The sequence below is a fragment of the Watersipora subatra genome, chromosome 5 (genome assembly GCF_963576615.1).
Source record: "Watersipora subatra chromosome 5, tzWatSuba1.1, whole genome shotgun sequence".
In the NCBI taxonomy this organism is placed as follows: Eukaryota; Metazoa; Bryozoa; class Gymnolaemata; order Cheilostomatida; family Watersiporidae; genus Watersipora; species Watersipora subatra.
The window spans coordinates 45,227,057-45,247,531 of NC_088712.1; the positions used below are offsets into that span (position 1 = coordinate 45,227,057).

The following is a 20,475-nucleotide window of genomic DNA, read 5'->3' on the forward strand; positions in this document are numbered from 1 at the left end:
AGACCACTGTATGTCTTGGAAACTTGGCGGCACTCTAAACTTGTCATACATATGCTTGTGATAACAGATTAGGGTGATTGAAGATGACCTTGAAAACCCAACTTTTTATCAGCATGAGAATTGCAGAGAAACAATGAACCTGTATAAAACATTGGCATCTCTATGTTCCATCCATGGAGGAACTAGCGCTGAGCATTGGTGGCTGAACTGTCAGCTTTTGTAGGCTCCCTTGTGTTTGTGCTAAAACCTGGTTCTTGTCAAGTCACCAATTTCATAATAACCCGGTACTATAGTGAGAACATGTTCCCGTTAGCTGCGTGAAGAAAATGTTTTCTTCAAGACATTGTGATATTTACTGTAAGCTTTACTTGTAATGTTTTATTCTAAAATGACAGGAGAGCATATTTTGTTTAGTAAGTTTTCCAGATGGTTTCAGCCTGTTATGAGTAGACAACTCTGCTGTTTCATCTCGATGGTCTCATCTGGACAGGTTATCAACTTAAACAAGTATTTTTATGCTGTGGTTTGTACAAGCTCTACAGGTTTAAATGTTCCGAATAATATTTCAATGGTTCAAGCCGCAACAGCCGTCTTTGGCTCGTTTTTCTATTATTTGTTCCCAACTGGAACGGGTTGGACTATATATAGGGAGTAGACACATACAGAAACATTGAAAGGTTTCGGTATGAAACGGTGAGACTACCGCGTCTCTGTTCTCTGGCTATTAGTTACTCTTTTGTTGGTTCTCATATATACAGTCCACCTCTGCCATATGATATTGATTCGTTTCGGTGTTGGCATCATAAGGCGAAAATGTCGTATAGAGGGGTATAGAAACCTTTCGTAATTATCTAATGCAAATACTCTCTGGTAAAAAAGCATTGACATTTTATATATGTGCTGTACTTAGTAAAAATTAGTAACAAATAGTATATTAACATTAGTAACTATAGTTAACTTATAGCTAACTTAGTAACTACTCTAGCTTCATTGCAATGGTAATCATTTTCTTCTTCCTTTCGCATCGTTATTAAACTTAACTCTTTCACTACCACATTAAAATCTTACCGAATGAATATTCTGCTCGAATTAATAAAACGAATTTTTCAAAAAACCGATACAGCACTAGTATTTAAGCAATATCTCGAGAATAAAAGCAGATCTCGTTTTACTGTAAAATGCATATTATTCAAAACAAAATTCTCTACAAGATAAGTATAAAAGGAATTCCACTCTCGTACAATCTCCAACGTTTTATTTGCGTTGAACGAATGTGTGGGTTTTTCCTTGCCATGACGATAGCGATCTGGTTTTGCCGTTTTGAAAAATAATTAGAAATGGAATCATTGAGCCAAAAACTTCTTTTAGGTGCACGTGATTGGCAACAAGGTTGTCTCACTGGAGACAAAATTTTATTGGTCTACCTATTGCATAGGCTTCGTACTTAAAAGAAAAGTGAAACCATATTGAAAAGCCGATATATCGGCTTACGGTCTGTACTTGAATTACCACGAAAGCCGATATATCGGTTTACGATAGCGAAAGAGTTAAGACACACGGCTAACGAATTAAAGTTATATATTGCCATATATATATTGCAATATATAGTCATATATTGCCAATGAAGTACTATATGTCCGTGTTCATAAATAATGATCGGACATTTAGAGTTATTTGATGCCAACTACACGTACACATTTGGTCCCATTATAAACTTTTTGAATTAATTGATGCAATATTTTCTTGGCTTTCAGATAATATAAAATTTTTTGCTTTCAAAATAGGTGTTCCGGAGCTATGAAGTGCAATACGCGTAAATGATGATACATTTTTGATGTCCCATCATTATTTATGAACACGCCCATATATATATATATATGTAATTATATATATATACATATACATATATATATCATCCATGGGTTATTCTTTGGACAGACACAGCCACATCAGACAGTCGTACGGGATGTTAATTCTGAAGAATAGGGAGTCGACTTTATATTTTATAGTTTGTTCATTTTTGTGCATATATATTATATATATGTATAAGTAATTATATGCATTAGTTATGTATAATAAATTAAAGTTCATAGTAAATATTATATTAAATGCTAAACGGCACATTAAACATTCGCTTACTTCTCACTAGATTTAGTTTCATCTATGCAATAGCAAGCTTTTACGAAACACGAAGAATATTGAACTGAGAGGAGAGTGAGCAATGTATCTCTTTTATACGTTGTGTGAGGAATTTCCGCGAGTAGCATATCGGCATCTTTGTTATTCCCATGTATTCAGCACACCGACTGCCAAATTTGATTTTTGAGAAAGTTCTCTTGATATTGTATAGCTAAAAAAGGTTGCATGGCGGTGTAAAAAAACATCGTGTTCCACCTCGCAAGGCGAAAAAACTGTATAACAGGGACATCGTAACCCGGAGGTGTGCTGTAAATATTACACAGACTAACCTCGTTTGTTCGTATTAATACAAACGGGGAAATGTACAGACATTGAGAAAATCTGGACGCTGGAAATTGAGTACTGTACGGTACATTAAACAACCTATATTAATCTCACACATGCTCCTAGGCTACAATATGGTACAAGCACATATACAGTATACATGAGACAGTAAATTATGATTATACCCATAATAGGGCACAGTATAATATTAATAACAGTAATAATGACAAATGGAAATTACTGTACAGCATTCTGGGAGGAAATGAACTCGTTTTCCCTGTCTTCTGTAACTTATCGGTTATTCGTCGGACAAACACAGCCACATCAGACAAGCGTATGAACCTCGTACAGACAATTAAAAATTCACGGATGTTAATTTCGAAGAATCGGGGGTCGACTTTATATATTTATATTTCATAGTTGGTACATTTTTGTGCATACCGAAGTAGTAAACATAACTGGCAATGCTCTTAACTCTTGTAAAAGTAACTTGATACGGCACTACTCGGCTAAGGTCAAATGCCTGACCACTCCTAGCTTTCAAGTTCGCTCACTTAGGCTCTCCTCAAGGTCATATATCATTCCTTTTACTTATTTCTTTATCCACATGCACTTTTATGTCAATTGAAACCGGTGGTCGGTGGCCTTCGCAGCAGGCTTTGACTTCAGAGTGCAGTTATTTCACTTAAAAACAATAGATTAGCCCAATTTTATTTGTTCCGATACAAATAAACCAGAGTTTTTATGGGTATTATATTGTATGAATGCGTTTGTCCTATTTTCTTTCATGAAATATTAAAAATGGAATTACTTGAAAATCGAACAAAAGCTCACAAGAATTATGAAACTTATGTCAGATTTTTATGTTTGTTGGTGGGTTTCCTTTAACGGCTTCGTACTAGTGAAAGAAAAATTCACTCAAGTTTTCACTGTGATTATTTACTGAGAGCATCCTTCGGGTGAGCTTTAGCTGTTAGCTTATTACTAACATCGATTCCATTTGTCCATACACACTCTCATGAGAATTATCTCAAGTTATAGCTTGGAGCAGTACATCTCTTGCTTATAATACATACATGCTTGTACTTTATACAGAGAGCTCTGAAGTGCCACTCCTGCCACGAGGTAATATAGATGTACTGGGCACTATTAGTTGGTATTTGTTATTAATCGGATCATAACTTACGGTACATATTCTCTGTCTAATGGTCAAGCGCTTGCTTTCCTTTTTTACGTCGTATCAACCTATGTTTGTTTAGCTTATAGTCTCCATGTATACCTGGCTCTGATTGGGTATTCCGGGACAAATTGGTTGCTATTCATTGTGCTGCTGGGTGCCTGCTTGTAACAATTTATTATGTCATTGTTAGAAATGTTTGTCAATACCATAATAGGATGTGTTACACATTTATTAAAATATTTTCCCAATTATTTTGATATTTTTATTGGCCAGTTATGAAGAAGAGTGTTGGTTTGATGAAAAGGTTTCTGGGAAATCACTTGAAGGGTTGGTCACATCAAAGTCTAGTAGATTTTATTTGAAAGTATGGATATTTTTCTATCATTTGAAATTTTTTCTGTTGGTGATCTGACTGCCAGGATATTTCAAGATTAAAATAGACAAAACATGATCACGGTTAAAACAGTCGGAACCGAAAGATGTGCTTAAATTTCTCCAAAAATAATGGCAATAGCCGTGCATGTTGTTTATAAGTAATGAATATACGGTCTCATCAGCATCGGGTACCCGTATGTTTACGCAGCTTTTAGAGAAAAACAATAGGACAATTTGTAACCGATCTATCTTTAGACCATTTTAAAAGTCTATAGCAAAGTATTGCTATGTTTGAAGTTTTATTCCAGCATTCATTAGCAAATACAAAACAAATTATATGTAAGTAGAGCCGCATAAAACTTCAACTTGACGCGATATCAGATGTCATAATGAGAGAGACAAACAGGAAGTGCGACTAATGACGTCATTTTTAGGAAGACATTTTCTGAGCATTTCAACTGCGATCAAGTTTGGTCGAAATCAATCTTGATCTGTCTGATCACCACCTAAAACGACAAACAAAATCTCAAACAATAGAAAAGATACCTATAATGTTTACGCAGCTTTTAGAGAAAAACAATAGGACAATTTCTAACTGATCTATCTTTAGACCATTTTAAAAGTCTGTAGCAAAGTATTGCTATGTTTAAAGTTTTATTCCAACATTCATTAGCAAATACAAAACAAATTGTATGTAAATAGAGCCGCGTAAAACTTGCACTTGACGCGATATCAGATGTCATAATGAGAGGGACAAGCAGGAAGGGCGACTATTGACGTCATTTTTAGGGAAGTCTTCTGAGCGTTCTAACTGCGATCCAGTTTGGTTGATATCAATCTTGATCTGTCTGATCACCACCTAAAACGACAAACAAAATCTCAAACAATAGAAAAGATACCTATAGTTTCTAAAATTAAAATCTCAAAGTTTGACGTGAATGACCCTTTAACAAAGAACTTGTTTTAATTTTGGTTGATTTCTCTTTATTTGCTCGGGACGCTTTAATGCTTTTAGCTTTGTGTTATAGACCAGAATGCTTTATCATAAGGAAACACAGTGTCAGGTATCTGGTCTGTTGTGATCACATTTTCCAACCTTTGTCGGTGGTTGTTTCCATTCGCCATTCCTGTGGTGTTTAATCCAGATGTTGTCTTTCCTATGCATGTGCTAATCACGCAAGGGTTTCACGTTTTCATGCCATCCGTTCCACTTGACAAATGGGTTTTTCTAGACATTTGGCACGTGTTAGTTGATTGGCAGCAAAGGCTCAGAAAAAAGACATCAATGAGATCTCACTCAATTCATGTTCAGTACGCTGCCTTGTTTCAGTAGACCTAATCACATTTCTAAATGCAAGTGACATGTACTTGTTCTCAGTTCAAAAATTCTAATCGTGGTTGAATTGAGATTGAAAATTAAATTCAAACTGATTGTTTCAGATTCTGTATACGTACTAAGCTTCTTAAGAGTGTTTGAGAGATAATCTCATAATCTTAGGTTTTTACGATGAGATTCGCTCTCTTAAATTAAAAAATTACGTTTTTAAAGCTCTATACCATTTATATTGGAGTAAAGGTCTTCACGTGATTTTGATAAACTTCCATCTTTGTTAATGTCTTCATAGAGGAAAGCTGGACATGTTTTATTTGTCGCTTCCTTTTTAATCAAGTGTTTTATCATAACTATTGGCTATTTGAATTTTTGATTGATTTATCAAAAATGGCATTCATCCAATTTTGCCTCATTAGGGCTTTATAGCTTCAATCAGCGCATGCATGGTCGGTGTCAATATTTGTTGGTTGGAGATATTCTATGTTTGTGAACTCGCTGCACATATATCTGGCTTTGGGTTGATAGCATTTGACCTCAGCTTAGCTATTCGTTAAACCCAGCATCAATTGGATTCTGATCAATTCAGTCCTTCACCCTCTATAAAGCGCCTCTTCTCATTTTAGAAGTTGTCATGTCATGTTATTCGTTACCGGAGCAGACAACTCCTAGACACCTAGGACTCGGTTTAGTTTTCGCTATTCTTATTCGTTTCCATAGTTCTGTGGGAGTCTTTCTTCTTCAGGAGATGGCATTGTTTACTGCCTGTTGCATAATAATCTAGTTATTGATCTTTCAACCTCTCAATTTTATGTATTTCATACTAAATTGCTCACATTTTATTAGTCTAGCTTAAAAGTCTTACCGGTGAACTTAATAGATTTTGAGTAGATTTTATCAGCCAGTAGCGATATTTTTCTCCCATTTGTGATTGTTGTTAATGTTTGAAGTGGTTTGACTACCAGGATGTTTCAAGATTAAAATTGACAAAAGTCAATCGCGGTTAAATCACTCCGAAGAAAGTTATGTGCGAAATGACATCACTAGTTGCTATAGTTGATATCGACTATTGCGTTTAGGCTGCAGCTTTATGCGTCTCTATTTTGTCACTCTTTGCAACCATAAACGTCATGATCACACTTATCTTGATCTGAGCTTTCAACCGCGATCATGTTTTGTCAATTTTAATCTTGAAACATCTTTTCAGTCAGATCACCTCAAACATCAAAAATAATCGCAAATGATAGAAAAATAATGATTCTTTCTGATATAATCTAATAAAATGTTGTGCAGGTCCATCATAAACTCCTTTCTTGTTTGGATAAGAGGTATATATGTTAGCTTGTACACAACGACCTATTGCTGAGCTGCTATTGCTAAGTGCACTTACATTGCATCAGCTTTTATCAGTTCCTAGAAAAGGCCGGCCGCACATGCTCTGTAGCATTTTACAAGCTCCAGTTTTAGTTTTTGAATTGTAAGAAACTGCTCACAATACTGTTCTATTGCTGCTGTCATTTGGATAGACAGCCTGATCCAATCAAAGTTATCATAGAATTTTTCTCTGTTTGAATTTGGTGACGTTAAGTACCTGGACGCCGTAAGCCTACTGCATTAACCTACAAACATTATTCAAGATGAATGTTTCACTTGGCTGTGCTCTTCTCCCTTTATAAAACATAGCCTGTGTTCCAGATGAGCGGGCAGACTCAGTGGACTCTAACCAACAAAGGTTATGAGCAACAGAGCAAATCTGTGACAGTACGGACAACAACGGAGTCGCTCTCCATGACCACTCATCAGAGGATAGCCTCAAATTCTTCCTTTCAACCGCCTCCTCTTCCGCCCAAACGCAAGCATGGTTAGCAGATGTTTCTTCTAGACTATTTTTATTGAAGTCATGACCAGAAAGTAAACAAATGACCTTTTCCCTAGCCTATTGAAGATGCATATGGACAACTCAACAAATATTTCGCTGCAGTCATTCAGAAATACAGTTTATACAGTTAGTTGTGTTACCATGCTGATAATCATGCAGTTTACTGAGACTTGTCAGAGGGTGCTTTTCGACGCCCTGCATGTAACCGTTGAGCACACAAATTTATTTCATTGATAGGGTGTATGGGGTCAGCAATCGGTAATGATTGGGTAGCCATGACGAGTATTATGATGATGATGATTAAAAACCAATATGCTTGGAGTTGCCTTCCACTTGCCACCATGTTTCTAGATCATTTATAGAGTTTAGTCAATTGTTTTTACATGTAAAACCATAGGTAGGTTGTAGCTATAGGTTGTACTCTGTAGTATGATTCACATAGTCTGAGTGATCATACTCTATAGCTTTAGGGAGTAATCAACGTTGCTCTTACTTTTGAATGACAGCGATTTTTACCAGTATGATTCACATAGTCTGCAACTAAGCAGACGGTGTGACTAGTCATATTTCTTGTTTTTAGGGACTTATCATATCAATGTTGTTCTTAATTATGAAGGGCATAGAGCTTTTCGTACCATAACAAGGATTAGCTACTCATTAACTCAGGTCATAACACACAAGTTCTTATCAGCTGACTTCGTATCGTCTTGTCTAAGGCAAGAATATCCGAAAATAATTGGGAAAAAATAGGGAAAAGCGGTAATAAGTGGGATAAAGTAAAAAAATTTGAATTATATTGGCAAATTGTTTTTGATGATTGCCAAAATGTGGTTCATGCATACATTTTATTGCTGAGCAATAAGATGTTCAAAAATATTTGTCTAGGCCTAATTTTGAGTGAAATTCTGAGTGGATTATTAAGGAGTTAGATAGATTGAACCATAGTTTGGGCCCAAGAGTTCCTCCTGGGGTAAGACTTTGTTAATAAGTGAACATACCTATGTTCAGTTCAGCTCTATACGTGTTGTTATTTCAAAGACAATTTAATAATTGTCCTGGGTAAGTTAGAAATATGCTGATGTGTTTCACTTATGAAACCAATCAAATGTCCATTTACTTCAAAGTACCTCAAGTACTTCAAGAGTACTTGCCTCAAGAGAGATTTTAGCAACTTTGGTACTGTCCAGACAAATTTGCGTAATTGTCTGGGTGCTGAAAAAGCTGCATAAGTTGTGGTGTGCTACAGACAGCATCGTTGTTTCCATGATATAGATTGGTGAGAGAGACAGAGAGACTGCAGAATGCTATCCGTACAATACATACAGAATATACATGGTTGCAATTATCATTTTCTTACATTATATTCTTCATCTGAGTTAGTTCAATATTGGAAGTTCTGTGTTTTGATATTTACATGTAATTTGAAAATTAATATTTTACTGTATATATCTATTGTACATTGTATATATTATAATATATACATGTCATTACTGGAAATAAAGTTATAAAATTGTTTTATAAATCAATATTAATAAATTTTTAATAATTCAACTTAGCAAACTACAACTCACGTTTCTTCTTTGCAAACTGTAAATATTAATATTTTTCCCCGCTTTATCCCACATTTTCTCCGTAAACACCTTTTTCTCAACTTAGGATATTTACCGTACGTACCGGGAATAATTTCCCAACCCTGATTATTTGTATCAATTGCTAACCAATAGGTTAATAATTGATGTTTGGCAAAGAACTGTTTTCAGTTGTTCCAGATTCAGATGCTTATAATTTATTATGTAATTTCAAGTTTCTTGTAATCAGTTAACTAATGGTTTGCACATCTGACCACTTTTGGCTCAGTTGAGTAAGAACAACAAATCTTTCACTAAAAACTACTCTAAATGAAAAAACTAAAAGGAACCTGAAAGCTAGGCTCTAGTATATTTTCGGAAATTGAAAATCACACCGGTTTAACACGGCTAAATCGTTTTATTATCTGCACCCTATGCATGTGAAATTTGTTGGCATTTTTTTAGCAAATATCGTAGAAGGATTTCCAAGGATTTATTTGTTCAACTATTAATCAAGTTGGTAAAGCATTTAGTTTATTCGATGAAAAATTGACAATTGTTGCTTTTGTTGTCGAATGTCTCGGAGTGTTGTCTTAATCTCGAGCGCATCCCAAATAGCCATAGTGGTATGGACATATCAAATCGAGCCAGATAGGCAAGCACCACTGACCATGCCGTGTCTGCAATGCGTTTGGAGTGCCCTGGCCTTGTAACATGTGCCCAACTGAGTGAACCACTAGTAGGGTACTTGATGCAAAAACGAGAAAAATATTGCTCAGTATTGTAAGTTTGTAAGGCAGCTTTGTCGACGATGATTCGTAATTTTTGTAAGCCCAGATTTCTGGCAGCCAAACGGTAGTAATATGTTATCCCTATAGCCACCAAGCAAAGGTGTATCAAATTTTACCATAAGAATAACGCTGCATCATTTGCATCACCCGCTTGAAGATTCCTAGAGGTCTATGCTTTAGCCAAAGTTATCTCCTCAACAGTGTTCTGTTTACTGATTGTACGGAAAATAGTTTTATGGTTATTATGTCATTGTGTCAACATTTTCTAACGATGTTTTCAAACCACTTGCTTTAACCATGTGCTTGTTCAGCACGGATTTGCCTTGTCACCGAGACATTGTTGAACTTTTTTGTAGCTTCTAATATTAAAATGATTTTCTCAAATTCATCCGGTTATTTTGTAAGCACATTTTAACAAGCTTTTATTTCTCCTGCTTGTCTTTCTTTCTTCTGGCTACATCATGTTCCTTTAGGGCTTCAAGTCTCAACTTCAGTATTCAGACATTATGAGCAGCAATAAAAAGTATGAAATTTTAAACTTGTTTTATTAATCAGCAGAAAGCAATAAATGACATGTGATATTGAATATCATTGGAAGGTGATGCCCACAATATGCACTGTCGGGGATTACTTTGGAGAGATCCTTGTTATATTTCCTGATTGATGTACTGTCAGCAGTGTGCTAGTTTGCACCTTGATGAACATTCCCTGTAATAGCAGTATATCACTATGTTTCCATCGTGTGGCTGATCGGGTTTGGAGTTGCGTGCGCGTTGAGTTACCATGCGATAAGTGTTTCAATGTATATTCACACATGGCGGATTAACGCGGACGATTTGTTAGAAAAAATAAGGAATTCTACACCAGAGGTCATATCAAGCTGCTGAAATCGAAAAAAAAACTGCTTAAGTGTGAAAAATGTTTAAAATGGAATAGTTTGCACAGCATTTTTTCCGCATCATTCGCAAGTGATGTTTCCATTTTCCATCAAGCATGAAACATTCAATAAAAAATTGCGATTAGCGAAACACTCGTTTGACTAGTAGATTTTTGCCTTTTCCATTCGTCAGATGATGCAAACTTGCCGATTCACCTCGTCATGGAAACATTGTGTCTATATGGTCTATTTTCTACCAGAGAAATAGTTGGTCTTAGATGCATTTTATTTCGCATTGTATTCGGTGTTTGTGTTCTGTTCCAGTCGAGTCATACATGCAAGTATTTGGCCCTGGGCAGGAGCTCTCCGAATTCCATCCTGTCGAAAGCGTCAACTCCAAACAATTTTATCTCCACGTGCAAGAGCAATATCAGCTTGAGTTGTTTCATCCGCAAGCAGCGATCATGGGCAATGGTAACTTCATGTACCAGCCACAGCCAGTTGAGATGGGCCTCCCGACAAATGTGCCTGTCGGCTTCCTTATGGACAGCTCTCTCCATTCAGAAATGGTCAGTAGTTGTCTTACCTTGTTTATCCTAGTTGCGTTTTGATTTGGTTCTATTTACTATTTGAATAAAATGTCGAGAGGTTTCTAGTGACTATGAATTCTTTTGATGCTAAGCGCTACTCGAATTTTTGATTTGTCTGTTCATTGCCATGTGTGGCTTCAGCTGCTTTTAAGAGAGCTAATTTCAATCAATAGAATTAGCTACTCCAGTTGCATTGTGCAGTTTTACCATTCACTAGTGTTACATGCTACGAATTTTTGAGCTTCGAAGTTGTGGTTTCGATCGCAGGAATGAGGAGGACGAATTTACATGATACGCAGGAGTGGTCGTACAACTCGCAATTATTCGTAGCTTATGAGCTTACATGCTACGAAGAAATTGTCGTACAACACCGCGTTTTCTATATTAGTCTGTTGCGCTTTTATCTACAACGTGGCGTATTATTTTTACTGCGGCTGGCACTCGTAAAATGCGTCTAAGGTCAAACGTCAATGTCAAAGCATGTAAGATTTTTCTTTAAATTTCGGAGTTAATATTTTTTATTTTCAAAATAGTATTCTTAAAACACACACATTAGAAACACACATTAGAGATGCTGTAAGGACGTCACTAATGAAAACGATGAAAATCCAACCTCCCATTGCAAAGATTTATGCAATAATATGAATATCGACGTTTACATGATACGCAGTACTTCATTGTTGCTACGATGTTTTCAAAAATACCCCCTTGAAACGGAGGTTTGAATCGCTTCGAAGACTTAAAGATTCAACATTTTGAACCATTAACATGCTACAAAGATGAAAAATACGACAAAACTTCGTAGCATGTAACACTAGTGATTACTAGTACCCTGGCAGTCTGGTGTGCTATGTGAGAAAGTGTCACGTGTGCCAATGAAGCGCAGAAAATAAGTATCTGCCCAATCATTAATACTTGGCTATACAGTAATTAAATAAGGCTATTCCTTCCGCAAGCAACTTACTCCAACATACTATTACTACTTTTATTAACACGAGTTACCTGACAGTCTAGTGTACCCTGAGAGATCATCAGGTGTGCGGATAAAGTACAGAGAATAAGTATGTGTGCAATTATTCTAACATCGTGAAATGTGAATGCTTGGCGCAGGTGTTAGTGTACTAATTGGTAAAGTTGCTTAGTGTTAGTACGCCAGGGGGTGTACCAATTGGTCAAGCTGAATGTTGCAGATAAAATCCCGTGCAATGCAATGCCTTTTTCCAACCTCTAGAACTTTGTGACTTTGGATGGAAAGACATAGCTTTTAATATAGTAAAGATTGAATAATAATAATCCCGAAACAGAAATGTTTAGGCATTGTTTAAATTTGTTGATGCATTTATCTCGTATCAACTGAAACATCGTTATTTTGAATGTTTCACTACATAGATCCATGTTAAACGTTTAAAACAACTCCGAAGCTGGATCAAACGAGTGTCCTTTCATTTGAGGCACGAGTATTATCTTATATAAAATGCTATTTTTAGGCTAGATTAACTTTTAATCAGTCACTAATAATGACAAAAATTACTCTTACACTCCCATGTCGATTGTTCAGTTTTGGCTAAAAAAAATTCACGATAGTCAACAAGCAGTTAAAATCTTTACTATAATAAGAGTCGTGTCCGTCTGTCACCGCGTTAAGAGGTTAAGAAAAAAGATTACCGCACTCTCGCACACACCGCACACACACACACTCTCCCACACACACACACACTCTCCCACACACTCACCACACGCGCACCACACACACACACCAAACACACTCGCACACCCGCACACACACACTGAACTCTGATATCCAGGTTGTAGCCGAGCACACCACCAACTACACTACTCACTACTTGCAGCGTCATGGAATAATTATGCACATAGTTATTAGACATGATGTTCTCTCACGGCGCACTGGATTACCAGCGTACGAGTTGTATATATTTATCAGGGTGAGGGTCTGAATTAATCAATTATTTTCCATCTTTATCAGAAAAGGCGAGTTAGCGTTTACCGTATGCCGTTTAAATATTGTTACGATTACCTGATTATCATATCAGGTCATATCAGCTGTAATCAGAACCCACTTGTAGTTGAACAGTTATAAACGCTGATAAACAATTATAAACAGTGATAACTGTTTTATGAAAATAATCAGTTGCAATTTAAAAGGTTACGAAAGTGAGAAGCGCATTGAACCATTTTTATAAATTACTGAGGAAGGTGAAGTACGTTTTAGATCAGGCAGATCATTGGTCTGTTATTGGAGTTTCGTGATAGCAAATTAGAAATTCACAGGATTTATAAACATGTTAGAAAGCTAGAAAATGAACTTTAAGTTTGAAGGAGTACAGTGATGGTCAAAATAGTTGGGACGCCTATCGAAATAACTAGAAATTCATGTTCATATTGAAATAACCTGGCTGTTAGAGCAGCTGGATGACTAAAACTATATATTGTCTAATTCTTCATACCGTCAGGAGCTTGATGAAACCAGTTGTATTAATATTATGTTTAGATGGTTTTTATTATGAATTCTTTACTGGGCAACATCTTCAGCTACAATATCTAGCAAGATGTAGATTCTATAACACACAGGTCAATCTATGACACAGTGTCTGCTAGATATGATAAAAATAAAAAATAAAAAAATCTTAAGAGCTCTTAAAATAATTTTGAACAACTCTTTGTATAATTTGGTGGCCCTGAAAAGGGCTGTTGGGATTTTTCGAATTGGGGTCAGTTTTGGGTAAACCTTTACTAATGGGATTAGTCATTAATAATGTTATTTTTTACAAATATATTTATAACACTACATGTAGCTGTACCAACCGGCGTTGCCTGGGTAATAAAAAAGTCTTTGGACAGAAAATTGATTTGTATTTAATATATAACAACATTTGCCATTCCAACTTTTGAACTGCATATCATGAGAAAAGTGTTTTGTGTAATTGAAATAAATTAGGGGAGAAAATAAAACAACTGTAAAGGTTTTGAAACTTTGTCAAACAACTGTAACTTTCAAACTTTATATCATGAGGGAATGATTTTGTGCAGAACAGGTTCTTTGTGCAGAACAGGTTTTCTTTTGAGGTATTAGACAATGTATAACTTCTGAGAATACATGTATTTGACAGATTAATAAAAAATATGACAGAATATGGTAGTATTTTATGGTTGAAGTTTTATTAGAACAATGTCTGTCAAAAATGGTTGCAAGAAAAATTAATATTAATAATAAAGGTTGGAAACTAAGTAATAATAGGTAACAGTGATAGGACAATGAATAATGGTTAAATTTCAAACAGATATTAAACTCAAATTATGTTTAAAAATGCAAGTTGCATTAAAAACGATAACATGACAAACTTTAAAAACTCATATTATAAACCTTCAAAGTTACACAAAGTTTATAAACGTAATAAGAAAATGTAAATCTACCTATATATATATTTATCAAAGTATGTAAATGTATGTAAATATAAGAGAGTGAGGAATAGCTGATACTAACGATAAATCTTACAGATAATCTTACATTAACGTTACAAATGATTGTTGTAAAATGGGAAACTAAGTACGAATTGTTAATTGGTTAGGTTTAGAAGGAAAGATGTGTAAACTAATACACAAAGCTAGCACTGATAGAAAAAAATTTGAAACACGCATTTAACGAACGAAACATTCGGCTGTTGAGGAAAGGAAATAACGCTTATTTCTATAGTATATCGCTATTAAAATAAACGATAATTGACAAAATGAATAACATTTAAAAAAATAAAAACAACTGTAAAAGTTTTCAAACCACTGTAAATTTAAAAGTTCATAACTTTCAGTGACGTATAGCTTTTAGTAACGTACAGTGGAACCTCGTTTCTCGAAAATAATCCATTCCAAAAGGTTGTTATGTGTTACCCATTAGGTTAGGTTATGTGTTAGGTTGTTCTAGCGTTGCTAACCGAGTTCTTTGAGATCCGAAACAATTTTTCCCACTAAAATAAGTTATGTAGATTTTAATACGTTCCAAGATGAGAAAAACTTGGATAAATTCGCAGATATACTTCGGTAAAGTATAATTTTTTAACATTTTACTCCATAAGCTGTGCTGTATACTGCATACTATGAATAGAAACGGGTATACATAGATCGTGTTTAATTTTAATAAAATGTTTTATATTTATGATGGAAAAAGAAAGCAGAAGTAAACAATTCGTACGTTTGGCTTTTAAAACATCCAAAGCATTAAAGGTTAAAATACAATACTAACAATTGCAGAAATAGATAATGAAACAACAAAAAAATGCAACAGATCAGTTACATCAAAAATCGTAGGAAAAAGAAAATATAAACAGCAATGGCCTGTTTACTTTACGTCTTTAAAGGAGACTCATCATCCAAAACAATTTAGGGTAACTCGATTAGAAGGGTTAACTCCCTAGCAAATTTCTTCGGTAAAGGAGGCGTCGTCCCACATGGTTTCTCCCTTTTTGTAAAGAATTTACAAAGCGTAAAATGCTTATGCGTTTCCAAGCGTTCCCGGAGCTTTGCTAATTGCAATGCGCATGCTTCCAGTTTAGTCGAGAACCGAATTTATGTTCAAGCTCCGAGGCAAACAAATCTCAAAATTTTTGGTGAAAACCCCAAGGCTAAAATAATTAGCACGCGCGTGTTGTATATTTTATTATGAATACCTACTAGATCGCTATGGTGTTCTAGCTCAGTGGTTGAACATCTGGATTAAGCGCTCATCGATGAGAAAGTCGTCGTGAGTTCAAATCCATTAGATGGTGGAAAATCAAGATGTTAAGATCTATAGATGGAAAACTGACAGATATAAAACACGCGACGACGGACAGCCTTTAGAAATATATATATATATGTATATATTAGTTTACTACATTTGGATGAGAAAATAATGTTACAAAATAAAAATATGACATTCAGTAAAAATTAGAATTTGAATTTAGGCGTCCTAACTATTTTGGCCATCGCTGTAAGTTTTTGATATTTAGTACAACAAAATGTTCCTTCTGCAAACTGTACATGTCGTATTTCATCTGGTGCAGTGGGTTAGGTTACAGCTGACTATTTGGCAGCTAAAGGCCACTTACACAACTATACAGTGGGGAAAATCATCAGTCGATTTCTATTTAATGAGTAGACAACTCCTCATTGGTCAGTTGAAGGGTACAAGATGCTCATTTATTGGCTGTTTTTCTCAAGGCCTAAAAATGACAATTCCTTGACTACATTTTTCTAGGCGCAACTCTTCAATAACATATGGGTACTGGAAACCATAATTGGTTCATGGATGCACAATTTTCATATTGCTCTTTAATGATTGGCTATTTTTATTTATCAACGCCATTATCTCGTAAACAGTTTGTGGGCTGTACCAAATATTCACCTATTAATAATGAGAGTGTGACATGCCCTGTATGGCTGAGGCAGGGTAAGCTGTTCTGTTAGCTGAAGTTAAACCTTTTAAACGACCTTGACAAAGTGGTTTTGTTTGCAGTCCGTAGCATGTTCAGTACTTATGATCATCGGTTCAGAGGCGAGATCCCCCGTCCCGCAAATTGTTTAGCTATCACGGCACAGGCTACAGCTAAAACTGATCATTATGCCGATACCCTAGTGCTAGCCAAATATCATTCGTAGATCAATGGTAACGGTAAAAATATCAGACAATTTAGAAATCTAAAGTGAGGTCATACTGCTAGCTTTTTACTTTTGTGTCGTCTTCCAACCAGTGTATTTCCTTGCGGAATCAGCGATTTTTCGCCGCCGTAACTTTATAATAAACATTCTGACAATCAGTAAACTATATAGGCCTTCAACAGTGAAGGAAATTTGGGAGTAAGAGCAAAAACCTTTAACTAAAGGTTGTAATAATGATAATAATGCCAGCATGTTTAAAAAATGAAGCCTGAAAATCAGAGTTAACATTTAATGGAAAATTTAATCATAAAATTCACAGTAGAAGAACTGCCATTTGGCCATAACACCCCCTATGGCTATTCAGGTCTAGCAGGTGTATTAACACTCCAGTAAACCCTCGCTACATCATGGTCCAGTTTCAAAGGCTTCAGCATTTTCTGGGGTAAAAAATATTCATTAAAATATTAAAAGTAAACAAAATAAGTAAGAATCTAAAGTGCATACACTTGTAGATCTCTTTCATACTCTACCTAGTGAAATTGTTCTGCATGCGCCATTGTGATAGCTTTCGTCGTGATTCACTGTTTTCCTGTTACATGTTGTGAAGTGTAAGTGTTTAAAGCGCTTGTGACACCCCATCATACATTTTAAATGTCCTCACTCCCCCCTGTCTAAACCTTAAAAGGGAAAATGTTTACAATCCTTGAAAAATTTACATTATGAGTTTACTAGATTCTATTTCACGGACTTCTATCTTTCGCAGAGGCGCACCAGGTCCTAATTAACCACGAGAGATTACTGAATACGCGTATTTGACGTCTTGTTCTAATGACTGAGCTCAAGAATAGTTCACTGGTCTCTTTTATTTATAAAATGAGTACTATTGTTATCGTGAGTGTGTAGTTTTTGAAAAGTGTTAATAATAAAAAACTTGTTCACATCTGTGTAGAATCCGCCAATGAAATGCGAACTATGTAAAGACTTTGTCAAACACACATAAACCTAAAAATACCATTATTTAAATCAAAAGCTGGTAAATGTTGTTTGGATTATCAGGAGTCATTGCTATGGAATCTACTACCAGTTATGCGTTGTAAAATTGTAGATGCTAATTTTTTCAAAAAGGAACTGAAGCGCTACCTCAGACAACCAGACTAGACTAAACTAACTAGACAGACTTCTGCTGACTCTACTTTCAGGTTCCGCGCAGGGACCTCATCATCACCTTCCCTGGAGTGAAATGTTTTTCTATTTTTCTTGTTCTTGTATACTGTAAGAAACACTCTTCATGTTATTTTTTGTAGTTATGTTATAGATGAAAATAAACAAACAAACAAACTTTGCAAACAAGCACCAAAATGTTTGAGCTATCGTCAGAGCTATTGGAAGCATATGGTGAATACGTGATCGTCTGCATCTGTACCAGACACCATCTTGTTTAGTCCATGCTGAGCGGAGATGAGAATTACATCTTAAGTATTTGCTAGCGTTGAAAAAAATCATGTTCTTTAATCCAAATGATTATGTTTAGCAGGGAGATATGGATGGCGAATGCAGTTCGCCTATCCAACATGCAGATGAGCTCTCAGCCGAATCTATCGCCACTTCCCTCGAAGATGAAGAAGGGGATTACTCCGAGCTGAACCCTTTAGACATGATAGATGTACACGATCTGTTGGTGAGGGAAAGTTGTGCTGACACTACTAGTAATTCTTCAGACAGTGCTGTCGGCAGCAGTCTGTCCACCATTAACAGCAGCGATAGTAAACAGTGTAAATCAACAGTGTCTAAGGTTGGTCATTCATCATTTAAAGATCGGGTCACATCAAAGTCTAGTAGATGTTATCAGGAAATATAGATATTTTCCTATCATTTAAGATCTTGTTTGTTGTCTTAGCTTATCTGACTGCTAGGATGTTTAAAATTAAAATCGACAAAACTTGATTTCAGTTGAAACGCTCTGAAAAAAAAGATATGCCCAGACTTCGCCGAATAGTCTAGCTTCCTGTTAAATATATGATCTCTCTTTTAAGGCTGGTTTACACTATATCACCGTATCTCGGAGTTGACTCCACACTACTTCGATGATCGTCAATGATAACCATGTTCACACTATCACAAACCCATCCGCGTTTGCATCAGGAAATACTCCGTGACATTTATCTTTTTAAGTTTTCGCGAAGATACCTCTTTGTTTTTTCATATGGGAACCAAAAACTAGTCCCGCAGCGACTATCATGAACCGCTTTGAATAAATCACGCTATCCACGACTGCGAATTACCATCGCCGAAATGGTTCACATTTGAAAGGCGGTCGTCAATGCTCGGCGAAGCATCGGGAAAGTTTGACAGCTGCAAACTTTCCCGACGTTTCCGTGATGCTTTGTCGATGACATCAATTCATGGTTCACATAATCGACGATGAATGTCGAAAGGGAAAGACTGACAAACGGCGACATAGTGTGAACCGGCCTTGAGCCAATCATCTGCATTGGCTACTCGTATGTCTACACAGAGTTTAGAAAAACAATAAAACAAACTCGAACCAACCTCTCTTTAAGTCAAATGATACATCTATGGCAATGTATTGCTATATTTAAAGTTTTATTCCAACTATCATGAGCCAATACAAAAGGAAAATATGTCAATAGATATGCGTAACACTGCAATCTTGAATGAAATAGTCTATGTCATAACAAGAGGGACAAACAGGAAGTGTGGCGATTTTTCTCATTTTAGGCACATCTGGGCACATATTTTGCTTCTGAGTGTTTTAACTTCGATGAAGTTGTCATTTTTAATTTACATATGCGTACGATTAGTCTATTTATATTATATATATATAAGCTAGATGAATGCCTGGCGTTGTCCGGGTAATACAATTTTTTTTGCTATGAAAATTTATTTTTATTTAATATGTTTAGAACATTTACTATTCTAACTTAAACTTTATATTATGTGAAAAATATTTTGTGCAGTTCAAACAAAATTAGAGAAAAGTATAACAACTGTAAAGGTGTTTAAATGTGAAATAATAAGCGAGTAAAGGTTAGATAAAGTCTGTTCTACTACAATAATCGCAATAAAAAATAGTTTGGCACTGAATCACTGATCCCTACTCAAGGGATCAATATTCCCCTGTCCCTATTTGAGATAACACAACATACAACTGTACACATGCAAAGTTTTTAGTTTTTACAGTTTTTAGCCATCAACCTTGGGAATAGTTGCTAGGTGAACCGAAAATTGAAGGCATGTAAATTGAAACGGCGCATTTGGAAACTGCAAATTAAAAAAGGTAAATAATATCGGGCTTTTAAATCTTTAAAAATAAACAAACGCGAAAGGTAATATTCATTAATGATAAAAAGTACATAGTTGGTTTGTAACCTGCGATCGCCGCTAGAAGTAAATGTGGTAATACAACTTCGATATGCCGAACTGATTCAATACAGGAAAACAATGCTGAATTAATAAATATTACATAAAGATAGATGAAATATATAAGAAAGATTAGGACCGCTTAGCTTAGTGGGTAAGACTCCTGCGTTCAGACACGAAGGTGTCAAGTTCAAATCAAGTACATAATGGTTTTTTGTTGCTAGATTTAACTTGTATAACTGGACACACAGATGATAGACAAAACTGAAATCTATATGTGTGTGCGTTTGTGTACATATTCTTTTCATATACATATTTAATATATATTATGTATGATATATTATATAAATATATACAAAAGTGTATATTATGCATTGAATGTATCACTATAA

General features: G+C 35.5%; 1 protein-coding gene across 2 annotated transcripts in view; it reads left to right on the forward strand.

Annotated features, from left to right (window-relative positions):
• Positions 1-20,475, forward strand: part of LOC137396335 (rap guanine nucleotide exchange factor 1-like) — a 55,912-nt gene that overhangs the window by 12,257 nt on the left and 23,180 nt on the right. Inside the window, exons 7-11 of one of the 2 annotated variants that reach the window (XM_068082563.1) lie at positions 3,559-3,588; positions 5,047-5,082; positions 7,044-7,209; positions 10,788-11,032; positions 18,237-18,494. In XM_068082563.1, the coding sequence (XP_067938664.1) occupies positions 3,559-3,588; positions 5,047-5,082; positions 7,044-7,209; positions 10,788-11,032; positions 18,237-18,494 (735 nt within the window). Of the gene's footprint in view, positions 1-3,558; positions 3,589-5,046; positions 5,083-7,043; positions 7,210-10,787; positions 11,033-18,233; positions 18,495-20,475 lie in introns of both variants that reach the window. The other variant, XM_068082564.1, reaches the window with a different exon arrangement.